This window comes from Dipodomys ordii, unplaced genomic scaffold (assembly GCF_000151885.1).
Source record: "Dipodomys ordii isolate 6190 unplaced genomic scaffold, Dord_2.0 Scaffold243, whole genome shotgun sequence".
Classification (NCBI taxonomy): Eukaryota; Metazoa; Chordata; class Mammalia; order Rodentia; family Heteromyidae; genus Dipodomys; species Dipodomys ordii.
This window is the reverse complement of record NW_012267459.1, coordinates 849,074-873,188: the sequence shown is the minus strand read 5'-3', so window position 1 is coordinate 873,188 and position 24,115 is coordinate 849,074. Positions and strand designations below refer to the sequence as shown.

At 42.0% G+C, this 24,115-nt stretch overlaps 1 protein-coding gene across 3 annotated transcripts; it reads right to left on the bottom strand.

The window, feature by feature from the left end:
- Positions 1–1,871: 1,871 nt before the first annotated feature.
- LOC106000815 (zinc finger protein 14-like) lies at positions 1,872–23,414 on the bottom strand. 3 transcript variants are annotated; one of them, XM_013036050.1, is made up of 4 exons: positions 23,170–23,414; positions 4,340–4,466; positions 4,076–4,136; positions 1,872–3,777 (listed from the first exon to the last, which is right to left on the bottom strand). In XM_013036050.1, exons 1-4 carry the CDS (start codon positions 23,188–23,190, stop codon positions 2,286–2,288), a joined length of 1,701 nt encoding a protein of 566 aa, XP_012891504.1. In that variant the 5' UTR covers positions 23,191–23,414; the 3' UTR covers positions 1,872–2,285. The 3 variants fall into 3 exon arrangements, with proteins under 3 accessions (XP_012891504.1, XP_012891505.1, XP_012891506.1); XM_013036051.1 differs by lacking the exon at positions 23,170–23,414 and adding an exon at positions 6,775–6,833; XM_013036052.1 differs by lacking the exon at positions 4,076–4,136.
- Positions 23,415–24,115: the final 701 nt, after the last annotated feature.

Sequence of the window (24,115 nt, the reverse complement as noted above, 5' to 3'; positions counted from 1 at the left end):
CTTATAAATAAAGTGATAGGTACATTTCTTTCCTTTTGCTTGTGTCAGCTGTTCCCTCTTTCTCTCTCATTCCCTCCCTCCCATTGCTGCCCTAGAGTTGCTTAGTTCACTTTCATCAATGTCCAGTGTCGCTGATGGTTCCCTTTGTTGTATTTTTTCACCTGTTTCCTTCTGATTCTGTGCCCTCCTCCTCCTAGCTTCCCTCAGATGTGCATGAGTATATACCATATATGAGGCAAATATGGAGTCATCTAAAAATGATATGACAAATTAAGGAGAGGTCCTTTGTTTCTTGAGTCTTATTTGCCATATCTTGTGTTTTGTATTTAACATCACAGATCAGGGAGACAATGTAGCATGTCTCTCTGATCTTGGCTTATTTTTGCTCAACATTTTGCTCATCCATTTCCCTGCAAATGGCATTATTTTGTCTTTTCTAATGGCTGCATAATAGCTCATTGTATATAGGCACTGGTTTCCATATCTTGGCTATTGTGAACAGTGCAGCAATGAACATGGAGGTGCATGTGTCCTTGTATCCTGCTTCCTGATGCTCAGAGTAGATGCCGAGGAGTGGTATGGCTGGGTCTATGGCAGATCTATGTTTAGTTTTCTGAGGAACCTCCAGACTGCTTTCCAGAGTGGTTGTATTTGTGTACATTCCCACCAGCAGTGCAGTAGGGTTCCTCTTTCTCCACATCCCCACCAGCATTTGTCTTTGTCTGAATTTAGCATATAGGCCAATCTGACTGGGATATGGTGGTATTTCAGAGTTGTCTTTATTTGCATTTCCTTTACAGCCAGGATTGATGAAGTGTTTTCTTGCCATTTTTATCTTTTCTGAGAAGTCTTTCTTTAGCTCCCTTTCCCTTTGATGATTGGTTTGTTAGATTTGGGAGGGATTAGTTTCTTGAGTTCCTTGTACATAATGGATATTAGGCCTTTGTCTGATATATTGCTGGTAAATATCTTTTCCTAATTGGTTGGCTGTCTTTCTAGTTTGGTAGCTATGTCTTTAGCTGTAAGAAACTTTTTATTTTAAGGTAGTCCCATTTGTCAAGTATCTCTCCAATTTGTTGTGACCCTTGGACTCTGTTCAGCAAGCTCCTGCCTGTGCCTATAAGATCAAGAGTTTATTCTACTCTGTCTTGCAGTAGTTTCAGTTTCAGGTTTGGTGTTGAGGTCTTTAATCCATTTTGAGTTGATGTTAGTGTATGGTCACAGACTATCCCAGTGTATTTGAGATCTAACGTCTGCATATCAGAGAAAACATGGGTCATTTTCTCTTGGAACTTGGCTTACTTCATTTAACATGATTTATTCTAGGTTCATCCATTTCCCTGCAAAGGGCATATTACACTTTCTAGTGACTGTGTAATGCTGGTATCTATATGTACCTGGTGTCCTGGATACCTTGGTGTTCCTATCATGCACTGACCTGGTAGCTTGCCATTGGGCAGTTATGCACAAAACAGATTGGACACTAGAGGTCACAGCAAACCAGGACATATCCAGGATACTAACAGCTTGAGCTTCCAGATCCTATTCTAGGAGCCCAACTTAACCAGGTAGCTAGACTATACTATGACATCTTGAGCAGGAGCCAGGGCTACAATATCATGTCCACAAACTGTGTGGATGGCAAGGAGAGATGTTTCCTACAGTTTTGTCCTCCTTGGGCTCAGTGAGAGCCTCTCCTGAAAGCCAGCCCAAATGGTGTTTCCTCTACTCCATGTCAAGAATTCAGCCAAAAGCAATGGTACTCACTGGACACTATACTGAAAATGAATACAAATTGTGGTTGGGAATGGGAGGGAAATACTGGGAGAGAATGAAAAAGGGGTGACATTGGCACAAAAGAAATGTACTCTTTCTGAAATGTATTCTTGTAATATTTCTGTACATCACCTTTATAATAAAAAAGGAGTATTTTTCCCACATTGCTTACATCCATAGGGTTTCTCACTGGTATATTTTCATGGGTTTTCAATTTACTAGAGAAAAGGAAGAATTTCCCACATTGCTTACAACCACAGGGTTTGTCTCCAGTGTGAATTATTTTGTGTGCTTTAAGGTAACTAGGGGAAGGGAAGGTTTTCCCACATTGCTTACATCTGTAGGCTTTCTCCCTAGTATGACTATGACTTTTTTCTTGTATTTTACAGTAACTAGAAGGGAAGGTTTTCCTGCATTGCTTCCATCCATGGGGTTTCTCTCTAGTGTGAATTCTTTCATGGATTTTACAGTACCTAGAGAGAGTGCAGATTTTCCCACATTGCTTACATCTAGGGATTCTCTTTATTGTGACTTTTTTCATGTATTTTACAGTAACTAGAGGAAGTGAAGGTTTTCCCACATTGCTTACATCTGTAGGGTTTCTCGCCAGTATGAATTCTTTCATGGGTTGTAAGGTGACTAGAGGAACGGAAAAATTTCCCACATTGCCTACATCCATAGGGTTTGTCTCCAGTGTGAGTTCTTTGATGTGTTTTAAGGTAATGAGGAAGAAGGAAGGTTTTCCCACATTGCTTACATTCATAGGATTTCTCTACAATGTGAATTTTTTCATGTGATTTAAGGTATCTAGAACAAGTGAAAGTTTTCCCACACTGCTTACATTTGTAGGGTTTCTCTCCAGTGTGAATTTTTTCATGCATTGTACGGGAACCAGAGGAAGTGAAGGTTTTCCCACATTGCTTACATCTGTAGGGTTTCTCTCCAGTGTGAGTTCTTTCATGTATTTTAAGGTAATGAGGAAGAACGAATGTTTTCCCACATTGCTCACATCCATGGGGTTTATTTCCAGTGTGAATTTTTTCATGTATTGTACGGGAACTAGAGGAAGTGAAGGTTTTCCCACAATACTTACATTTGTAGTGTTTCTCTCCAGTATGAGTTCTTCTATGTGTTAAAAGGTGACTAGAGGAACGGAAGGATTTCCCACATTGCTTACATTCATAGGGTTTCTCTCCAGTGTGAGTTCTTGCATGTGTTTTAAGGTAACTAGAGAAAGGGAAGGATTTCCCACATTGCTTACATTCATAGGGTTTCTCTCCAGTGTGAATTTTTTCATGCATTTTACAGTAAGTAGAAGAAGTGAAGGTTTTCCCACAGTGCTTACATCTGTAGAATTTCTCTCCAATGTGAGTTCTTTCATGTATTCGAAGGTAACGAGGAAGAATGAATGATTTCCCACATTGCTTACATATATATGGTTTCTCTCCAATGTGAATTCCTTCATGTTTTTGAAGATTACAATAAAAATTGAACGTTTTCCCACATTCCTTACATCCATACAGTTTTTCACTAGGGTGAATTCTTGTGTGTTCTTGAAGGGTACTGGAATTAGAACAAGATGTTCTACAATGCATACATTCACAACACTGTTTAACTTCTGTGTCCATCTCCTCTTTTCTGTGAAAGAAACTGGAATGGCTTAAGAAATTTTTACATTGATTAGCTGCAAATGGACTTTCCTCCTTGTGCATTCTATAGCCAATTTGCCCCTGGTATTTCCTGCAGGAGCTCCCACATTCTGTATGAGTGTTGGGGATCTCTACACATTCTTCATTCTGGAAATATATTCGTCGTGTGTATGCTCTGAAAGGGATACCCATGGGTGAATGAGCAAGGAAGGTTTCTCCAAACACAGAGTTTTTGACAGGTGCTACTCTGGATAAAATTTTCTTATTCATGCTGTGTTCTACATTCTGTTGGAAGGCTTTGTCACATTGGATATCTTCTTCATCTTCATAATGTCTCTCTAAATATTGAGTTCTGTAAAAACAAAAACAAAAACAAACACAGGGACAAACTTTTTTAAAAACATTAAAGCATTAGAAAGTGTCTCCTGAGCCTTCATGGTGTTCTCCAAATGGTCTTCATAGTGGCATATTTTGTTTAGGTTTCTGAATTTTCAAATTTGGGAACTCCATTTGTACATAACTTAAAAGAAAATTTTTCTAAGATTGAATCCATTTCTGTCTTACGTATTTGTATCATTTGCTTCGTTTCAAAATTTCCCGCCACTCTACATTATTTGAAAGGCAGTACTATCTCTGGTTAGTACAATTACCTTACTTCTGCCCTGGGATTTTTGTAGTTAACTTCAGTATTTTCTTTTTCCTGCTTCTTTTCTAAAATACAAAACATAGAAGTCATTTATTCCTTCAACAAACACTACAGAAAACATATGAAGACTCCCAACTATAATCATGCATCATGTGATCATGGTACATTCACATTGGTATATTCACCCAGATGTTCCATTTTCATTTCAAATCATGCAATATTACTTAAAGGCATGAACAGGACACTGGTTAAGTGAGGGACTATTTACCTATAGAGGCCAGGTTTGTCAAGGTTTCCAACATCACATCTCTGTAGAGCTTCTTTTGACAAAGTTTTAGCAAAGTCCATTCTTCCGGGGTAAAATTTATGGCCACATCCTTAAAGGTTATAGTCTCCTAAAATAATCCACATGCAATTCCAAAACAAAGAGTTAAAGTCACAGAAGTGGAAATTAAACTAATTTTATTAAATAAATAAGTATATATAGATAGATATAGACAGAGTTGTCCATATAGTTAAACATTTATATTCACAGGACTAATTTTCCCTTTAGTACTTCTCACATAATAATTCTATTCTCTTTTTTCCTCCACACAAACTTGTAATTCTCGCACTACTTAAAAGCCGAGATAGGAAGAAAGGGCTAAATAGCAAGAATACTATTGCAACACATACAAAAGAATGAAGTTTGTCTAATCCACATAGATGATTTTGCACAAAGAGATTAGCAAAATAGATTAAAGGAAAGGAAATCAGTCCTTATTGGAATAATCATGGGCATCTGGCTAAGTTCCAGACTCATCTCCTAACATTCCTGTCTCAAAATACTGTCCCCATCATAGAACAATAGAAAGTATCAGGAAATAGAACTTTGACTGTAAGAATGAATGCCCAAACAATGGAGAAGTTTAATATATGAAAATGAAGGGAGGGGCTGGGAAGGTGGCTCAGTGGTTAAGTGCTTGCCTTGTATGCATGAGGCCCTGGGTTCGATTCCTCAGCACCACATAAGCAGAAAAAAAAAGCTGGAAATGGCGCTGTGGCTCAAGTGGTAGAGCACTAATCTTGAGCTGAAGAGCTGAGGGACAACGCTCAGGCCCAGAGTTCAGGCCCCACGACTGCTCCCCCCCAATAAAAACAACAACAAAAAAAAGAAAATGAAGGGAGACAAAAGAAAGCAAAGAAGAAAAATATCTGCAATGTAAGACAAATTAAAGGATTACTGTGGTCAGTACACTAATGAACGAACTTATATATGAAAAATACACAAGGAAGACCTATCTAATCCAGATAAATTTGCACATACTAAGTTCCATGGCCCTGAATTCAATAAACACAAAGGGAAATGTGTAAAACACTATAACATATTTTCAGTTATGTATGAACAGAATGGCAAATGATACATATACTCTACTAATTTGAGTACCTAAAACTGAAGATGTAAGCCACTGGTATCTGGCCACTTGCCATATTTTTTTAAATTATTATCCTAAAGGTGATGTACAGAGTCGTTACAGTTATATAAGTCAGGTACTAAGTACATTTCTTTTTTGACAGTATCAAACCTTTCCTCACTTCTCCTTTGCCTTCCCATCCCCACATACAAGTTGTTTATTTATAATATAACATAGTCTAATGAGTACCACTGCTGCATTTATTCACCCCTTGTTGATTTGTTTCCTCCTTAACCTGCCAAAGACAGATAAATCCACAAAGAAAGAAGACAAAATAAAACAAGAATAAAATCTCATTTCCATTTCCTGAAGCTCATTTCCATAAATATTTTATATGATCAGATGCACAAAGGCATTACACCTTTGTGATCCTCTCCTAAGAATACCCTCCTTTGGTCTCACTGTGTGTGAATGTCTGCAGTCCTGTATGACCCATGACATCTATCAAGGTCCTGAGAATGTACTATGGATTTGTTTCTCCAGTATATTTCACTGTTTGGAAAAAAGGCCCCAACATCAGGCCCTTAACAAATGAAGAAATAGGTTGTGTCTAACCTCATACATTTGGCAAACATACTAAGGCAAAGAAAGATGCTATGAGATTTCATCTAAAAAAATTCAACTAATTGCTTTTGAAACTTCCAAGGACCTATACTAAAAGAATACTGCTCGGTGAATAATCATACAGGGATAAAACTAAAAGTAGGAAAAAGGCCAGGTGCTGGTGGCTCATGCCTGTAATCCTGGTTACTCAGGAGGCTGAGATCTGAGGATCACAGTTCTAAGTCTGCCTGGGCAGGAAACTCTGTGAGACTCTTTATCTCCAGTTCATCACCAAAAAGTCTAGAGTGAAGCTGTGGTATGGCTCAAAGGGTAGAGCACTACACTTGGGCAAAAACATTCAGGAGCAGCATTCAGGCACTGAGATCAAAACCCAATACTGACAAAAAAGAAAAAAGAATTGTAAGAGCAAAAGAAGAGCGCCCAAACCTATGAAAGGCTGATAGGACAATTGACAAGCAAGTAAATGCAAACGTGATGGCAGAAACTGAAGTCTGCAGCTCCAGCCCTGGCTCCTTGAAGGGTAAGTCGGACACCAACATCACAAAGTAATCAAGATGACAGATTTAGCTAAGCAACACCACTTCTACTGTGAGCCTTGCTACAGGTTTTGATCTGGCAGGGTAGTGACTGTTCATCCCAGCATGGGACATGACACATCTGCAAGGGAAAAGATTATTATCTTTACCATAGCTCAGAAATCTGAAGAAAAGGCCATCTTGGTAGGGGCCTTCTATTTGAGACTTAAGTACTTAGGGCCTTTGGAAACAAAGAGCAATCTTAGTTCCAGGTGTCCTGAGAGACCTCAGCTCAGTGGCCGGAAGGGAGATGACTAAAAGACATTCATGAAACTGGAGCCAGTAGCTCATGTCTATACTCCCGGCTACTACAGAGGCTGAGATGTGAGGATCATGGTTGAACGATAGACCAGGCAGGCCAGTCCATGAGATGCTGATATCCAGTGAACCAGCAAAAATCTGGGAGTAGGGACTGGGAATGTGGCGTAGTGGTAGAGTGCTTGCCTTACATGCAGTGAAGCCCTGGGTTCGATTCCTCAGAACCACATACACAGAAAAAAGCCAGAACTTTTGGCGCCAGGGGGCGGAGGGGGGGTGGCAGGGGAGCGACGGGAAGGGATGGGTAGGGGAAACAAAGGAGGAGGCAACAATGCTTGATAAGAAATGTACTCATTACTTTGCCCATGTAATTGTAACCCCTCTGTATGGTATTTTCACAATTAAAAAAAAAAGCCAGACTAGTGCTGTGGCTCAAGTGGTAAAGTGCTAGCCTTGAGCTAAAGACAGTGCCCAGGCCCAGGGTTCAAGCCCCAGGACTGGCAAAAAAAAAAAATCTGGTAGGGAACTCAAGTGGCAGAGCACTAGCTTTGAGTGAAAAACCAAAGGGGACATGACACTACCCTAAACCTAAGTCCCAGGACTGGCCTTTCACAAAAATAGAAAAAGGAAAGAGCAGCTGCAGCTCTGAGTCTGGCACATTCTGCCCAAGTTTACATGTACCATCCAGGTGGGAGATGGCCACCAGAGGCAGTAAAGAAGTTTTGACTTGGGAGAGGTGAAGGCTCCAATGAGAATAGATTGGTGGCCCCAACCTACATTGTGTGAGCAGTTTCATTTCATCAAAGACCTCTTAAGGAGTTGGCAGTCTAGCTTAGTGGAAGAGCACTTGCCTAGGCAAAGGAAAGGCCCTGAGTTTTGTCCTGGGCTGTGCAATGAACAAACAAGTAAATAAATGAATAAAAAGTAAAGTGATGGGCCTCCTAAGAAACAAACAAGAGTTTCCATGGTGGAATGAGTGTCCAGTTCCAAGAATTCCAGATGACAAGCTGAGAAATGAAAACAGCACCAAGATGCTGGACAGTGATGTGCCTTTATGGTCAGTGGTCTGAGGATCAGTGGAGAAAAAACAACCAAGCCTGTGGCTGAAAGAGTGCTCGCATTCAGGATCTATCTGCTGACCATGGTGTCTTCCTGTTAGAGAGACGGAAAGCACTCCAGCAGTACATTTGGTACCAGGTGACACTGCCCTTCCCGTCTACGTGGGAGAGATCTGAAAGAATTGAAACCTGCTGGGAGAATACCTGAGCCCCTCAGGTTTGGTCATAATATTTCTAGCAGTAATAGTCCCATGGTAATGAAAAGCCAGGACTGAATGTCTTCACTACTGAATTCTCCCAGACCTTTAAAGAAGTATTAAGAATGTTCCATAAAATGGAAAAGGAAGGAACTCTGCCACTCATTCTATGAAGCCATACTACCAAACTGGACAAGGAAATAACAAGAACAGAATATTTATTTTAACAAAATATAAAGAATATGTAAGTAATTCATCTTTTGGGCAATCTGGACACAGAGAAATTTACATTACAAAGACACGCCAGAGTTAACATGGCCTAGTATTCACCTACACAGTAATTCCACAGATATTTATACTCTTCTGTAAATTTAGTTTGAAATAAATTACTAATAGACTTCAAAAAAATCTGTTTGTTTCAATGTATACAGTCAACTCTTGAATGAGAGTAATCTCCAACTTCCACTAACATATTAATAGAGACTTCTGGAATGCATATGCAAGATGATCTTTCAGTTTGGTACCAGTGGCTCATGCCTGCAATCCTAATTACTCAGGAGTCTGAGGATCTGAAGCCTGGCAGGATACAAAAGTCCATGATGCTCTTATGTCCAGTTAACCACCAAAAAATAGTACAGTGGAGCTATTGCTTTAGTGGTAGACCACTAGACTAGAACAAAACAGATCGGAGACTATACCCAGATCTTGAGTTTAAGCACCAGGAGTGGCACACACACATTGACAGAAAAAAATATACTAAATAGAAAGAAAATATACTAATATACTAAATATACTAAAAAGAAATAATATACTAAAAAGAAAAGAAGCACAGAGAAGGATCCGCCTAGGCCCATGGTTTGAAGGAAACCAACCCTGCAATGGTTAAAGGCCTTAGAGACCACTAGCACTGGGCTGGTACAGCACAGCATAGCTTACTTACTTCATGGAGAGAGTGAGGAAAACTAGCAGGCAGGAAATGGAATTCTGGCTCCTCCACACTTCCTTCTACTCCACTACTCACATTAGGAAAAACATTTTCTCCTAAGGCTTAAAGTCAACCAGTCATGAAACACTCCCTGAGAACCTTGGAAGGCTAGGATATGTATGCTCTATTCGTCTGTTATCAGTCTGTTATCACTTGTGGCAACTAGTAGTTGGTGTTTTTTGAACATCAAATTTTCTGAACACTTCATTATCCATCACCAGAAAATTCAGTTCCCACATCACTCAAGGTTAGCCCAACCTGTACAAATTTCAAATCCATCCCACTCTAGTCTCCACTCACTAAAGGGCCAATCCATAGCACGTGTTCCCTTATCACCCATAGTGTACTTGTACCAGGACTCTAATTCAGGACTTAGTGCTGCCCCTTAAGCTGTTTTGTACTTTTTGTAAAACTTAATTTGAATTTAATCCATCCACTTTGATATGTGGATGAAAAATACTTTTTTAATAAGTTTTTATTGTGAAAATACTGTACAGAGGGGTTACAGTTACATGAGCAAGGTAATGAGTACATTTCTTATCAAGCAATGTTGCCTCCTCCTTTGTTTTTCCCTACCATCCCTTCCCTCCCACCTCCACACTACACTCTCCCCCTTTCCACCCCCCCCTCGCCCCAAATTGAAAAGTTCAACATAGTGTCTTATACATCTCATTGTTGCAATGGGTCAACCTATATCCCTATTTAAACATTTTGTTTTTTCCATTTCCCTCCCCAAATTATACCAACATCAGATACAGTGACAGTAGGGGTTATACCGTGGGGGAGGGACATACAAAGCAACAAAGAAAATCACATGGTACCTTATAAATACGTTAGAAACCATAGCAAGAAAGAAAAAACCACTTGTGTCCCTATCTTGGGGTTCATTTCAGTTAACTTCATCTTATCTGGTCATATGTACATATTTCTACTACCTGAGTCACAGCTCCACTCCTGGTTTTTGGTGATTTATAGGAGATAAGAGTCTCATAGACTGTCATGCCCAGGATAGTTTCAAACTGAGATCATCAGAGCTCAGCCTCCTGAGTAGTGAGAGTTACAGTTGTAAGCCATGGGTGCCAGGCTCCCTACAGTACCAGTCCTCTAGTACCCTTCTTTTTTGCCAATCCAGGGACTTGAACTTAGGACCTGAGCACTGTCCCTGAGCTTCTTTTGCTCAAGGCTAGTGCTCTACCACTTGAGTGACAGCACCACTTCTGGCTTTTTCTGTTTGTGTGGTACTGAGGAACTGAATCCAGAGCTTCATGCATGCTAGCAAGCACTCTACAACTAAGCCATATTCCCAGCCCCAGCCCTCTTTTTCAAGCTACAGAGAGGTGACATTCTGTGACCATTTACTTCCATGCATTCAGACAATGTTTGAAACAGTTTATGAAAAGAATCAAAGACACTCCTACTTGGTTTTTCAATTTCAAGGTGCTTTAGGATCTTTGTGCCAGAAGTACACTTAAACTTTTGCTCCATCATCTGTTTGTTCTTGAAGGGGAAAACCTATGTTGTACGAGTTTACCATGACTTTTGACAACTATTATGTTCTTTTAGAATGCCAATGAGTTATCCAATGCCAAATGGATGTCCTAAAATTCAATTCTGACACCACTCAGGCTTAGCATCATCTATACAAATTTTGGAATCAGTCTAAATCTCAGGATCAGGGTTCAAAGACAGCCTAGAACACTGTAGGACTCTTATCTCCAATTTAAACAGCAAAAAGCTGCATGTAAAGGTGTAGCTCCCGTGCTAGAGTGCTAAACTTTGGTCAAAAAGCTAAGCTACATTACCCCAGAACTCTGAATACATAAAGGATTTCTAGAGTAACAGGTAATCCCTCCTCTCCAATTTTATTCTGTTTTTGTCTTCTTTAGAAAACAAAGCTTGTTTCTCTCTAACCATTTAGGTGCTTTATTTCTGGAGTTTCTCCTACTAATATGCCCATAAACCAGTCATAACCAGATGTTAATCAACCTTTCCCTTAAGAATCAACATCTGGTCAATGCCCTCTCCCAGGATTGTGGCCACTTGTGGCAGCAACTGTTCTACTTCCACTCTCGGTCGGACCTCTCCCAGCTGCTCCTCCAGCTATGGCTGCTGACCCAGCCCCTCGGTGCTCTGGTGCTATTCCCCTTCTGGCCCTCTTACTTGCTGTGGCTGTTGGTAATCACAACCTGAGGCATCGGGATGGATACTGGGCCAAAGAAAATTAGAAAACAGAGACACAGGCTGATAAGGGGGAGACCAGGGGTCCCACGGCTGTCCTGTGCTTGGGCCCCAAATTCCCACAAGCAAGCATATTTACTTGATTTCACACAAGGAAGGTAACCATGAATACATGCAAGGAGTAAAGCATCTCTATTAATATTACAATCTGAGCTAAAACATAGTTTGTGAAACACACTGGTTTTCTTATTCTATTGAGACAGGAGATTGCAGCCCAGGAAAAGTCCAGACATGGTGTCTATTTAGCCCAAGGTTAACTTGTGAAAGTCCCTGGCACAGCTCCTGGCCCAAGTAAAAAGGGTGGAGGGGATGGCAATCCAGTCTCTTACCCTCCCAGAGCTGTCTCCTTTAACTCTTTCATGGTCGGCTCTCAGGGTTCCAAGTGCTTTTCTGGCAGTGTCTCAACCTCTCAAACCTTTTCCAGGTTTCACAGCTCACCTTCAGAGTTACCCATATGTGGCAACTTCCCAGCCCTTCAGGAGCTCCTCAACAGGGCAGGGACTAGATACATTTTCTTGCATGTCATCTGCTTTACCCATGTTACACAGGATGAAATCAAATTCCAGTGCTCAAGAAAACCTGCATCAGCCTTTGAAGAGGCTGGGATAACACAATCTTATAACCTGGTTTTGTGTGTGTGTGTGTGTTGCAGTGTCTTCAGCTTATTAGAGAAAGCAGTAGGACTTATGACCTTTTCATAACTCGGATTTATGTCTGATAATGGAGAACTGGAAGACATGCCTCCAGCATACCTGCAGATAAAGCAGTATCCTATTTAGCACCAGAGGCCTTTATCTCCATTTTCGGCCAATCAGAATTTGAGACATTTGTACCTGTCAGGGGCAGGGGGGGGGAATTAATAAAAATCAGGAATAATGTTCCCATTTATCCAGCATTGAAAAAGGAAATAAAAATACAAGGAACGACTCAGATTTCTCTCCATTTGATTTAGAGCACATATACATGTTGGCAATGATGCTGTTAATGAAGAATTTACTGGCATGCCACAATAGTGGGCTTGGCCAATTCGGACCTCAAATATCACCAAATTAGAGTAGTAGAAGTATCTATAGGCTGAGCTAAATGTCTTCAAGTTCTACAATCCTAACACAGTGAAGCAGAAATATCTGAGTTTTGCTCCTTCTGAAAAAGATGGCTTCCTTTCCAGTACACTGGCAACTAAATTAAAAAGGATCAGAAACATCACCAATAACAACAAAGATGAGGATGAAGAGGCTACTCCTCCTGTCATTGCTCCATCTCCATGTCATACAACATCAACTTCCATTCACTCTGCAATTGAACCTATTCCTGCACCAGGTGGTGATTCTAATGCAGATGGGGGTAACAAGTCCTCAGATAAACAACAGAGGATCCAGATGTCAGATGAAGAGATTATGGAAAAATTAAAAGCTGTAGTAAGCATAGGAGATCCTAAGGAAAAATATGTACAATATGAAATTTTTAGACAAGGGGCTTCTGGCACAGTTGTCACTGCCACTGATGTAGCAACAAGAGAGGAGGTTGCTATCAAGCAGATTTCTTGACAGAAACAGCCAAAGAAGGAACTGATCATGAATGAGATTCTGGGACTGCAAGAATTAAAGAGATGAGTTGTTTGTAGTGATGGTATGTCACTTGCTGGTGGTGTAACAGAAACGTGCTTTCAGGAAGCACAGGTGGCTGCTGAATGTAGAGTGTTTACAGGCACTGGAGCCTTCACGTGCTAACCAAGTGATGCACACAGACCTCAAAAGTAACAATGTGCTTTGGGGAATGGAAGGCTCAGTTAAATTTACTGATTTTGGTTTTTATGCCCAGATCACCCCAGAGCAGAGTCAATGCACTACCATGGATAGAACAGCATAGTGGATGGCACTAGAGGTGGTTACATGGATAGCTGATAGCCCCCAAATTGACATAGGGTTTCTGGGTACCATGGCAATTGAAAGGTAGGAGAACCTCCATACCTCAATGAAAATGCCTTAAGGGCTTTATACCTAATGTCAACTAATGGAACCCCAGAACTTTGAATCCAGGGACACTTTCCTCAGTATTTTGGGATTTGTTTAAACATATGTTGGGAAATGGATGAAAAAGAAGATTCAGCCAAAGAATTATTACAGCATCTCTTCCTGAAACAGGCAAAATCATTATTTAGCTTGACCCAGCTAATCATGTTGGCTAAATAAGCAATGAAGACCATCATTCTGTACCCTCTTTTTTTTTTCCATTTCTTAAAAGAAATCTTTTCATATGTGAAAATGACTACTCTTTGGGGGCTTTAAGGAGATGTGCATAACATGGAGGAAAGAAAAAAAAAACAAAGCAAATTACTATTCCCTAAAAACAACCAAGAGAAAAATGCAGTAAGATATTTATTACTTTCAAATGAACCCCATTGTAGGATCCCAAAGGAATTGTGGATGTTTTACAAGTATTTGTTTCATCTAGTCTTTGTTTCTTTTCTCTATACTTTTCTTTGACTGCTCCTTTGAGTTGTCTGAAAAGTTTTTCTCACACCTACATTTAAAGCAAGTATGATAGAAATTATGTAGTGCTTTATATTGGCAAAGAAACTTAATATGGTTGCACATTTTGTATTGGTACATGTAGTACTTCACTTCAGACTTTGAACTGACAAGACAGGGAAAAGAAGTATGGTATTTTTTTTGCCTCACTCTGTCTCTCTCTTTTTCTAAATATGTGAGTCAATTTTAGAAATTTCATGGTGGTGACTTTGAAGTTTCATGTGTGGAAAGAGGATTAATAGGGTCTGGGAAGGTGACTCAGCGCTTGCCTTGCATGCATGAGGCCCTGGGTTCGATTCCTCAACACCACATAAGCAGAAAATGCTGGAAATGGCGCTGTGGCTCAAGTGGTAGAGCGCTAGCCTTGAGCTGAAGAGCTGAGGGATAGCACCCAGGCCCAGAGTTCAGGCCCCATGACTGGCAAAAAGAAAAAGAAAGAAAGAGAGAAAGAAAGAAAAGAAAGAAAGAAAGAAAGGAAGAGAGAGAGAAAGAGAGAAAGAAAGAAAGAAAGAAAGAAAGAAAGAAAGAAAGAAAGAAAGAGGACTAATAATTTATATAATTAAATCATTGAGAAAAATAATCCCACTGACTGTTCTTAGAGTTCTATTTTCCTTTCTGCCTGTTTCTCCTTTCAGCTTTAGCTTCAGGAGCCAAATAGTTTCTTGTCTAACTCGGGCTTGCTGATATTGGTTGCTGCCACTGTCAGTTCCTTCTCTCTTATTAACCCTTCATTTGGCATCAGTTTCTGTATATGTTACAATTTTACGTTCTACTATCTTTCACAAATACCCTCATATACCTGCACAAGCAAGTACTATAATACCATTGAAATTTCAGAATTTGAAACTTGACAATTTTCTACTTTAAAAGGAAAGAAATTTCAGGCGAATAAAACCAATGAGACACTTGAACTTTGGTGAGTTCTAAAATAGAGGCATGAAAAAAAGTATCACTTTTGTATAGATGCAGCTTATGACCAGTACACTAAAAATATGTCCTAAGTCGCCATGCTCCCAATTCATTACTTTGATAAATTAAACAAAAGTACCTGTTGATGGAATCATTTGACTTTAATTGCATTTTTTTTCAAATAAGTACAATATTCATGTAAAAAGAAAAGAAAAGTGAAATGTGCTTATTGTGATGGTTGTTATATTTCAAATTTTTAACATAAAAAATGGTCTGTGACAAGACACTATGTTGAAAACAAACTTTACATCTTCAGGCGTGGGGGGGCAGGTGGGGAGGGAGGAGTTGGGGAGGGGGGTAGGGAAGGGATAGTAGGGGAAAAACAAAGGAGGGGGTAACAATGCTCCATAGGAAATGTATTCATTTCCTTACTCATGTAACTAAGCCCTCTGTACAGTATCTTTACAATAAAAAATACATATTAAAAAAAATGGTCTGTGACCTGTAGTATTAATTACTAAAATGCCCTTATGTTCACATCATCTCTACCTCCTCTCCTCTTTTCCTTCTCTTGCTCTGCTTTTTTACTTTTGCAGGAGGTATTGTCTATTCTGACATGCCTGGAACCATGTAATAGGAAAAGATATATGATCAATTTTGGCATTTTCTTCCCAGCATACTCTCCCAAGGAACTTCATATCACTAAGGCATCCTGCAATAGTACAAATGAGGAATAAAAATAGTTTGCCTGGGATGGGAAATTGGCTCATTGGTAGAGTGCTTGCCTGGCATGCAGGAGGCTTTGGGTTTGATTCCTCAGCACCACATAAGCAGAAAAGGCCAGAAGTGGCGCTGTGGCTCAAGTGGTAGAATGCTAGCCTTGAGCTGAAGAGCTGAAGGACAGCGCCCAGGCCCAGAGTTCTGGCCCCACAACTGACCCCCCCCCAAAAAAAAATCCTGTTTTGGAGTATTTTGAGGAAAAATGGGAGAGTTATTTCTTATTGGTGACCTCATATCTGTTAAGATGCAGGTATATACTGGGTACCAGTGGCTCACACCTGTAATCCTAACTACCGAGGAGGCTGAGGTCTGAGGATTGGGTTTCCAAGCCAGCCCAAGCAGAAAAGTCCCAGTGAGACTTATCTCCAATTGACTGCTCAAAATCCAGAAGCAGTGTTGCGGCTCAAGAGGTAGAGTGCTGGCTTTGAGCATAAAGAGGTTCAGGGACAGCACCCTGATCCAGAGTTTAAGTCCCACAACTAACCAAAAGAAAAAGGGAGAGAAAGACAGAGAGAGCAAGAGAGCAGGACAGGAGGAGGGTGAGAAGGGGGGAGGGGGGAGGGAGAGACAGAGAGATATGTGGGTATAAGGTGAAATGATATTTTCTACTGGAAACAGAAAATTGTTGAAAACTGAGGAAAATACTATAATAAAACTTGCATCTAGTATACTTAATGGCCTCTGTTTCCAATGAAGTTCTTGATTTTATTTTCCTTGAACTGTTACTTGGCCTTCTACACCCCTCACTAAATTAATTCACAGACATAAGCAGGTATGTTTCTGGTGGAAAGCTGCGGTGCTTCCTATGTGTGAACAGTTGTCTGGAGGAATTATGATAAAGAAGATGCAGCTGATAAAATAGAAAAACCAGATAAGAAGGCTGTGGGCCTCATGACCACTAGAGGGATTTCCATCCTGTGAGAGACCACATTCATGGCGTATGTCCCAGTAGTCCACTTTTATGCTGTGACCCCGCAAAGGGCTTTTCAATTGAAACTATTTCTGCCTAATACTTAAAGTGATCCTATTTGTAAAGGGGGGGGGATTTCCCCTTCAACCATGCTGAAGGACACTTCTGGCTTCATTCTGTTGGTCGGCTGAGTTTACTTTCTGCTCTTTCTTTATTCCAATACCCTCATGACTCAGTTTCCTCATGAGTGGTTTTGAAGTCTGGAATGGAGCTCCCAGTGGATTCCTGTCCTTCTAGGGTACTCTGTCCACTTTCTCTCTCTTTCTTCATCTCCCTTCTGTGTCTTCCTTACCAGTGTCTTTCGGAGAGAGACAGTGCTTACTTTGGCTTAACAGCTGCCAGAACATAATTGCAAACCTAAGTTCTCACCACCTCACTGCCACTGCTAGACCTTTATGTAGGTGTACATAGATTTGACTGGTAAACTTAATTTTAAGACCACTGGGAACTTCTCTCTTGCTTTCCCACCTCTGACTATACTCTTCTCCAGACCCGCAGATCAGAGGCTATTTGCCATCAAGTCTGTTTCCTTCTGCTATCTGGCCTTCCCTCTGAGAACTCCAAGATAAGTCGGTTCACTATGTTTTTTCTCCTGCATGCACCACTGACCACCTCATCCTCACCCGTTGGAGTGGGTAAGTGTTCCCTGTAGTCCCATGTGGGCATCCTAAGCAGGACCCCGTCCACTATTGCAATTGTCGATCTGCTGGTGTGCTTGGCTCAGAGATGGTCCAGACCTCAGTATGTATCCTTTGGAAATAAGTGGAGATGTTCCTTTATTGAGTAAAGCATTCTGGCTCTTGCCTTCACTGAATACGCTGGTTGGGGATGCCCTAAACAGAGTGTCCATCTCTGCTTTTTTCCCTTGCAATATCAGCTATCAAATTTCGTTCCTGGAAATTTCATTCAGCTGTCTTATCAGGGATCTAAAAGTCTTGGAAATTATGTCACCTCTCTTCCTTCATTTGGCCCCAATACCAATCAGTTCAACCACTTCTTACAAGGAAACACAGCAGCAGGTTGTGGGAAGTTGCCTCTGCACCAGCATTTTTTTCCTTCTTCACTCCTCACTTCATTCTTCTTGATCTGCAGTCCAGACTCTCTCAGCTGAACCTGTCCCCTCCCTCTAAGAAAACTCCATCATGTTGACATTCCTTCCACACTCCACATTTCTCATAACTGACAACCTTCTTATCCTCCCAGACTTCCCTGCCTGTGTCCTCCTCCACAACTAGATCAGAGCTCCCTGCAGGAACAGTTTTCTCCACATTAAATTTATCAGCCAATCCACCCCAGATATCAGCATAAAACAGCAACAGCTGGAGCAGGGCTCCCAAAGGTCCAACAAAAGCTACTTAATGTGGTCTTCAGTCTTTAACAATCAGGATGAGGAGACAAAAAAATTAGGAGACATCTTAAACATCACCTTTTACAACCTGCCATGAGCCCCAAATTACACTGGATGCTGTCAGAGGACCCCCAAAACAAGCCTTGGGTCTGCCTGATCCTCCTGGGGCCTGCTTCTGTTTGGACAAAGATAGACATTGGACAAGGGCTTGCCCAAACCCATAGCCCCTCTCTAAGCTTTGCCAAGTTTGTAGATATATGGGGACACTGGAAAATGGACTGGCCTGGGAGAGAAGCCCTTGTCCTCCTTCAACTACTAGAATGAGCAGGTCTGGGTTCCTTTGTCTCCACTAAGGCCTTCTCTAATGGTGCATGTGAGGAACCTGTCTCTGGGACAGTGACTAGATGGCAAACACACTGAGACTAGTCTCTCTTTCCCACTCACCCCCCCTTCCTCTCTTTGTCTTAGTGTTCTCTCCCAATTCCAAAATCCATTAATGGGAGCACATGGACAGACAGCATACCCCAAAACAAACCTGTCCATGTTTATTGGGACTCAGATAGTAATCAATTCCTTTTATCTTTCTTCAGTCTATTCACTTCAAGATATGGATTCTGGAAGTGGTGCTGTGGCTCAAGTGGTAGAGCACTCGCCTTGAGCTGAAGAGCGCAGGGACAGCGCCCAGGCCCAGAGTTCAAGCCCCACGACCGACCAAAAAAAAAAAAAAAAAAGATATGGATTTTTAATTTTTTTCAGAAATTCTTTCTCTCACTGAAGGGTCAAGGTTACAGATTTCTGGAATGTATTCAATTTCTTCATAGGCCTTAGTGTCTTATTTTTACCAAAAAGCAAAAGGACATCTCTCCACTCACTCAAGTTTACCTAAATGACAGCTTTGCAGATTATCAAAAACTTAGCTGAGTGCCAGGTGCCGGGCTCACTCCTGTAATTCTAGCTACTCAGGAGGCTGAGATCTGAGGATCGCGGTTCAAAGCCAGCCTGGACAGGAAAGTCCATGAGACTCTTATCTCCAACAAACCACTAGAAAACCGGAAGTGGTGCTGTGGCTCAAGCGGTAGCGTGCTGGCCTAGAGCTGAAAAGCTGAGGGACAGCGCCCAAGCCCAGAGTTCAAGCTCCACAACAGACCAAAAAAAAACAACTTAGCTGAAGGTCACTGACAACTTTGAGGTTTATCACCAGGTCAACTGAGTTGCTGTATTAGCAGAAGGCCTTGCTAACACTGATCTAAATGTGTTCTGTTTTTGCTTACCTATCTATGTATGCTCAAGAATGGGAGTTCTGTTTGTTGGTGGCATAAATACAGAGTATTTTCTAAAACCATGTTGTTAGAGTTTACAAGTTTTCTAAAACTTATTTAAAAATACAAATTAAAGTAGGGAAATAAGAAAGTAAAAAAGTTTTGAAAACAGATGTGTTGTAAGATGTCAGAAAGGATAGCAGGTCTCTTCTCCAACACTAATCACATGTGCGCATGGATCCCCATTTCCAATGTGTCTGACAATGTGAGCCTAAGTGGAAATTATTATTATTATGTTGGTAGCTCAGAATGGGATTTAAATCCTGGTTCCCTTAAAGCTGGAAGTCTCTTAGGAAAAAGAAGACTGGGGATGCCACATCTCACTGTTCCTTCTCCCTACAAACCTCCATCAATAAGTAGGGAGACTTTTTCCAGGATCAATCAGCCAGTGGTGCAGCCTCTGCTGAATTCACCTCTCCTGGAGCAGACAGGAGACAGGATAAGATGGGCAGCTCTCCTAGGACTCCAGGTTGCCTGCTTTCTAGCCAGCCCCGTACAAGCCCTTCTTGCAGGCTGCTGAGCCCTGAGGAACCACTACCCCCACCCTCCAGCCCCCTATGACAATGGATGGGTGCATGGTCAGGCATAATAACAGGCCAAGATAAGAGCCAGGGAACTTCCAGTGCCAATAGCTCCTTCCCCACACCACACCAGATATGAAGCAGCTTTCAATTCCAACAGCCTCCTCTCTTCTTTCTACTTCTGATCCTGAACCCCACAGGATCCTCAGCACTCATCATTTCTGACTCCCTGTGCATTCCAATGTCCTTGCTAATGATCCTGACACTCACTGGACACCAAAACCTGCCAAACCAGCCTTAAAACAAACCAGCTGCAAAGTTAAGTCTATGAGAAAATGACAAAAGCAGATCTGTAGCTCAAGTGGTAGACAGCACTAGCTTTAAGCAAACAAACTAAGACATACACATCCCTGCTGTAACCCAACAGTAGCTGGGCATCAGAGTCTGAACAAAATTGGCACCTTCGGAATGAAACAGTCCCCACCTTCCTCAGCAGAATGCGTCTTTTACCAGTGACACTCCTTATTGGGTGGTTCATGAAGCCCCTCTTACAATTAGCCAATCAGAAACAGCCTTTGTACCACAGCCCCACCCCCAAGGCCTGAGTGAACAGACTGGATTCAGACTGGCTAAATGGACATAGAGGAAAGAATCCAGGAAAACATCTCTTGTCAATTAAGCCTTTAGTCTCTGGGGTGGACCTGAGCTGTCTTGGGATCATTTATACAGCAGAATTTGTTACTGACAGCCATCTTCTCATGTGTGTGTGTGTGTGTGTGTGTGTGTGTGTGTGTGTATGTGTATTTTGTGTGTGTGTATGTGTGTACATGAGTGCAGGTACTGGGCTAAACTCAGGGCCTGGATGTTGATCCTGACCTTATTAGCTCAAGGCAAGTGCTCTACCACTTGAGCCACAACTTCCAGGTCTGTTGATGGTTAATGGGCAAAAAGAGTCTCATAGACTTTCCTTCCCAAAGCTGGGTTTGAATGATGAACCTCAGATCTCAGGCTCTTGAATAGCCAGAATTACTGTCATGAACCAACAATGCCCAGCTTTTCAAAACTTCATTTATTTATTTATTTACATTCTTACTTTTAAATCTTCAAGCTACAGTTGGGGTCTGTTGGCTCACGCCTGTAATCCTAGCTAACCGGTTAATGAGGCTGAAATTTGAAGATCCCACCACAGAGTCCCAAAGGTTCTTATCTCCAATTAACCACCAAAAAGCAAAAGTGGAGCTGGGGCTCAATTAGTGGAGTGCTAGCCTTAAGAAAAACAATCTCAAGGACAGCCCTGTTTGGCCTGAGTGCAAGCATAAGGCCCAGCACAAATAAAAACCTCTAGGGGCTGGGAAGGTGGCTCAGTGGTAGAGTGCTTGCCTCACATGCATGAGGCCCTGGGTTTGATTCCTCAGCACCACATAAGTAGAAAAAGCCACAATTAGGGCTATGGCTTAAGTGGTAGAGCACTACCCTTGAGCTGAAGAGCTGAGGGATGGTGCCCAGGCCCAGAGTTCAGGCCCAACAACCAATAACAATAAAATAAACCTTTTTCCAAACACAGTACCATTGGCTCAGCTTATAATCCTAGTTGCTTGAACACCCCCACACACACTCCAACCTTTCATTTAAAGAGTGAAGTTTCAGTTCAACATGCTATGAGCACATTACATATTTCCCCCTCTTTTTGCATAATTCCTGGATGATATTCCTGGTTTCAGGACTGGCATTCTTCCACTTGAGCCCCAGTTCCATTGCCTAATTTCTGATGGTTAACTGGAAATAAGAATGTCATGGGCTTTTCCCCAAAACTGGCTTAGACCTGTGATCCTCAGATCTCAGCCTCATGAATAGCATGAATTACAACTGTGAGCCACTGGCTACCACTGAAAATTACAATCCTTTGACTACCAGTTACTATCAACTCAATCTCTTCTACTCTAAACTTTGTTATATTTAAAATACATTTCTAGACAACACACAGGTTGGTACTGGTTTTTAATACATTGTGTCTCCTAATTGACATTACCAGATAATCTTAAAAGGAATACAAAATTGTGATTAATTTTAAAGTGTTCACATCTTGTTGAAAGAACAATTAAACATGAATCAAGGTTCAAAGGAAAACAGGAATCAACCCCTACTCTGATCATATGTAATATGATTTACTAAAATGAATTCCAGGAAATGGAAACAAGATTCTTTTTGGCTTGCTTTTTCCTTTAGCAGTCTTTTGGGGATTAGGGGGAGGGTACAGAAATGGAGGAGCAAAGGTAAACAAATGTAGCAGTGATACTCAGTAGACAGTATGTTGAAAAGGAATTGTACAGGACAGGAGTGGAAGGAGGAAACTGGGAGAGAGCAAAGGAAAGAGTGACAGTGTTCAAAAGGAAATGTACACATTAGTGCCTAATGGAATAGTAAGCCCTCTGTACATCACCTTCATATTAACAGTTTTTAAAACATGAAAACCAAAAGTTAACATCCAGCCTGTTGCTAGGGGGGAGATTACCGGCTTGTAATCCTAGCTGCTCAGGAGATGAGGTTTGAAGATCCCATTTCAAAGAAGAAACTAGATTAGGCAGTATCTAATCTTTAGTATCTAATCTTTAACTAGATACTAAAAAAGGAGTAGGGACTGCGATGACACTGGTGATAGCACCGCAGGCTTGACTCAAGCTCAGGGACAGTATCCAGGCCCTGAACACAGTTCGCAGAACTGCACGCCTTTTCGCACACTCCTACTCATTCACTCACACACCAATATACACACACGGTAACAGGTAAGAGAGGACAACAGGTCTCCCCTCCAACACCCCAATCACATGTCCATAGAGCTCCCCATTTCTAATGTGTTTGGAAATGTGAGAGACAGGTGGAAATCCGCCTATTTATCTTGGCAGCACTCAGAATGGGACTGGATGTGGGATTCAAATCCTCCTTCCCTTGAGACTGCAAAGTCTCATAGGAAAACCAGAAGTCTAGCACACCATACCCCCCCTGCTCATTCTCCCCACATACAAATCATAACTAAGTAGATACATTCTCTCCATCAATAAATCAGGAGTTGTTCGCAGCATAGATGCGCCATTGCCGTCCTGGATCAGACAGGATGGATAGGACAGCACTCCTAGGACTGCCACAAAGCCCAGCTCCAGCCCTGCTTGCAGGCCGCTGGGAGCTGAGGAACCACTGATCTCCTCTTCAGAACTACTGGGACGTGGTCAGGCCCCGAACAGGCCCGGGTCAGCGTCCCGCCACTTCCGGTTCCAACAATTCCCTCCCCCCCCCCAAAACACACACAGCTCCAGACTTCCAACACCCTCCCTCCCTCTCCACCCCCCCCCGCCGGCACACGGGATCCCCGCTGCCGAGCGGCGGGCGCGCTCACCGTTCCCCGCTCGCTGTGCATCCCGCTGTCCTCGCCTAGGATCCGCAGTCACTGCACACCAAAAGACCCGCGAAACCAGGCTGGAAACCGGAGAGGTAAGTCTGCGAGAGCCTAAGCCCCAAAACGTCAGAACCCCGCTGTGGCCCAAGTGCTAGAGAGCGCTAGCAGTACGCGAAACAGCTAAGACAGACAGCGCCCGGGCGCCGAGATTCCCGGAGCTCCACGGCGGAGGCTCTGACCAGCGCAGACCCTGCACCAGAAACTGAATGAAATTGGCTCCCACCGGTTCAAACAGCTCGGACGTCCGGCAGCAGGGAGGAAGGGCGGGGGTCCTACAAGTGTCGCTTCTCATTGGGCCGTTCCTGAAGAATCTCTTACAGTTAGCCAATCAGAAACAGCTTTTGTGATTGGCTTTGTGAGTGGCAGACCCCACCCCTCAGGACCAGGTTGGGTTCATTGACGTGGCTGAGTGGAGTTAAACGGAAAGAATCCAGTGCAGTATTTCTTGTCAGTTCAAGCTTTAACCTGGGGACAGTTCTAACTCAGCCTTGGGATAATATATATATATATATATATATATATATATATACATGTATTTGTGTGTGCGTGGGGGGAAAGAGAGAGAGAGAGAGAAAGAGAGAGAGCAGATTACCACGGGAATCTGCTTTGTTATAACCCCATGCTGCTCCCATGGCCCACTGACCACCCTCCCCCTAAGAACCCCTCCTAGTTCTCAGGAAAACTCATACCTGGATTTACCTGAAATGTATGATGAACCCTATCTGAAAGAGACAGACTGCTGTATCAAGAGGGTACCCCACTATAAAACCCACCAAACAAGATCATTTACACTCTAAACTTCAAACAGGACAGGACAAAGTATTTCCAAAGGAGAGTCTGACCTCTTTTCTGGCCTCTTTTCCAGCCCAATCTTTTTATCTATCCA

What these genes read in the sequence shown, in the direction of transcription:
- LOC106000815 (XM_013036050.1), bottom strand. Translation starts at nt 23,190, where the DNA reads ATGCACAGCGAGCGGGGAACG. An exon ending in TGCACAGCGAGCGGGGAACG is followed by an intron (nt 4,467 to 23,169) that starts GTGAGCGCGCCC and finishes GGATTATTTTAG; the next exon opens with GAGACTATAACCTTTAAGGA. An exon ending in AATCCCAGGGCAGAAGTAAG is followed by an intron (nt 3,778 to 4,075) that starts GTAATTGTACTA and finishes TTGTTTTTACAG; the next exon opens with AACTCAATATTTAGAGAGAC.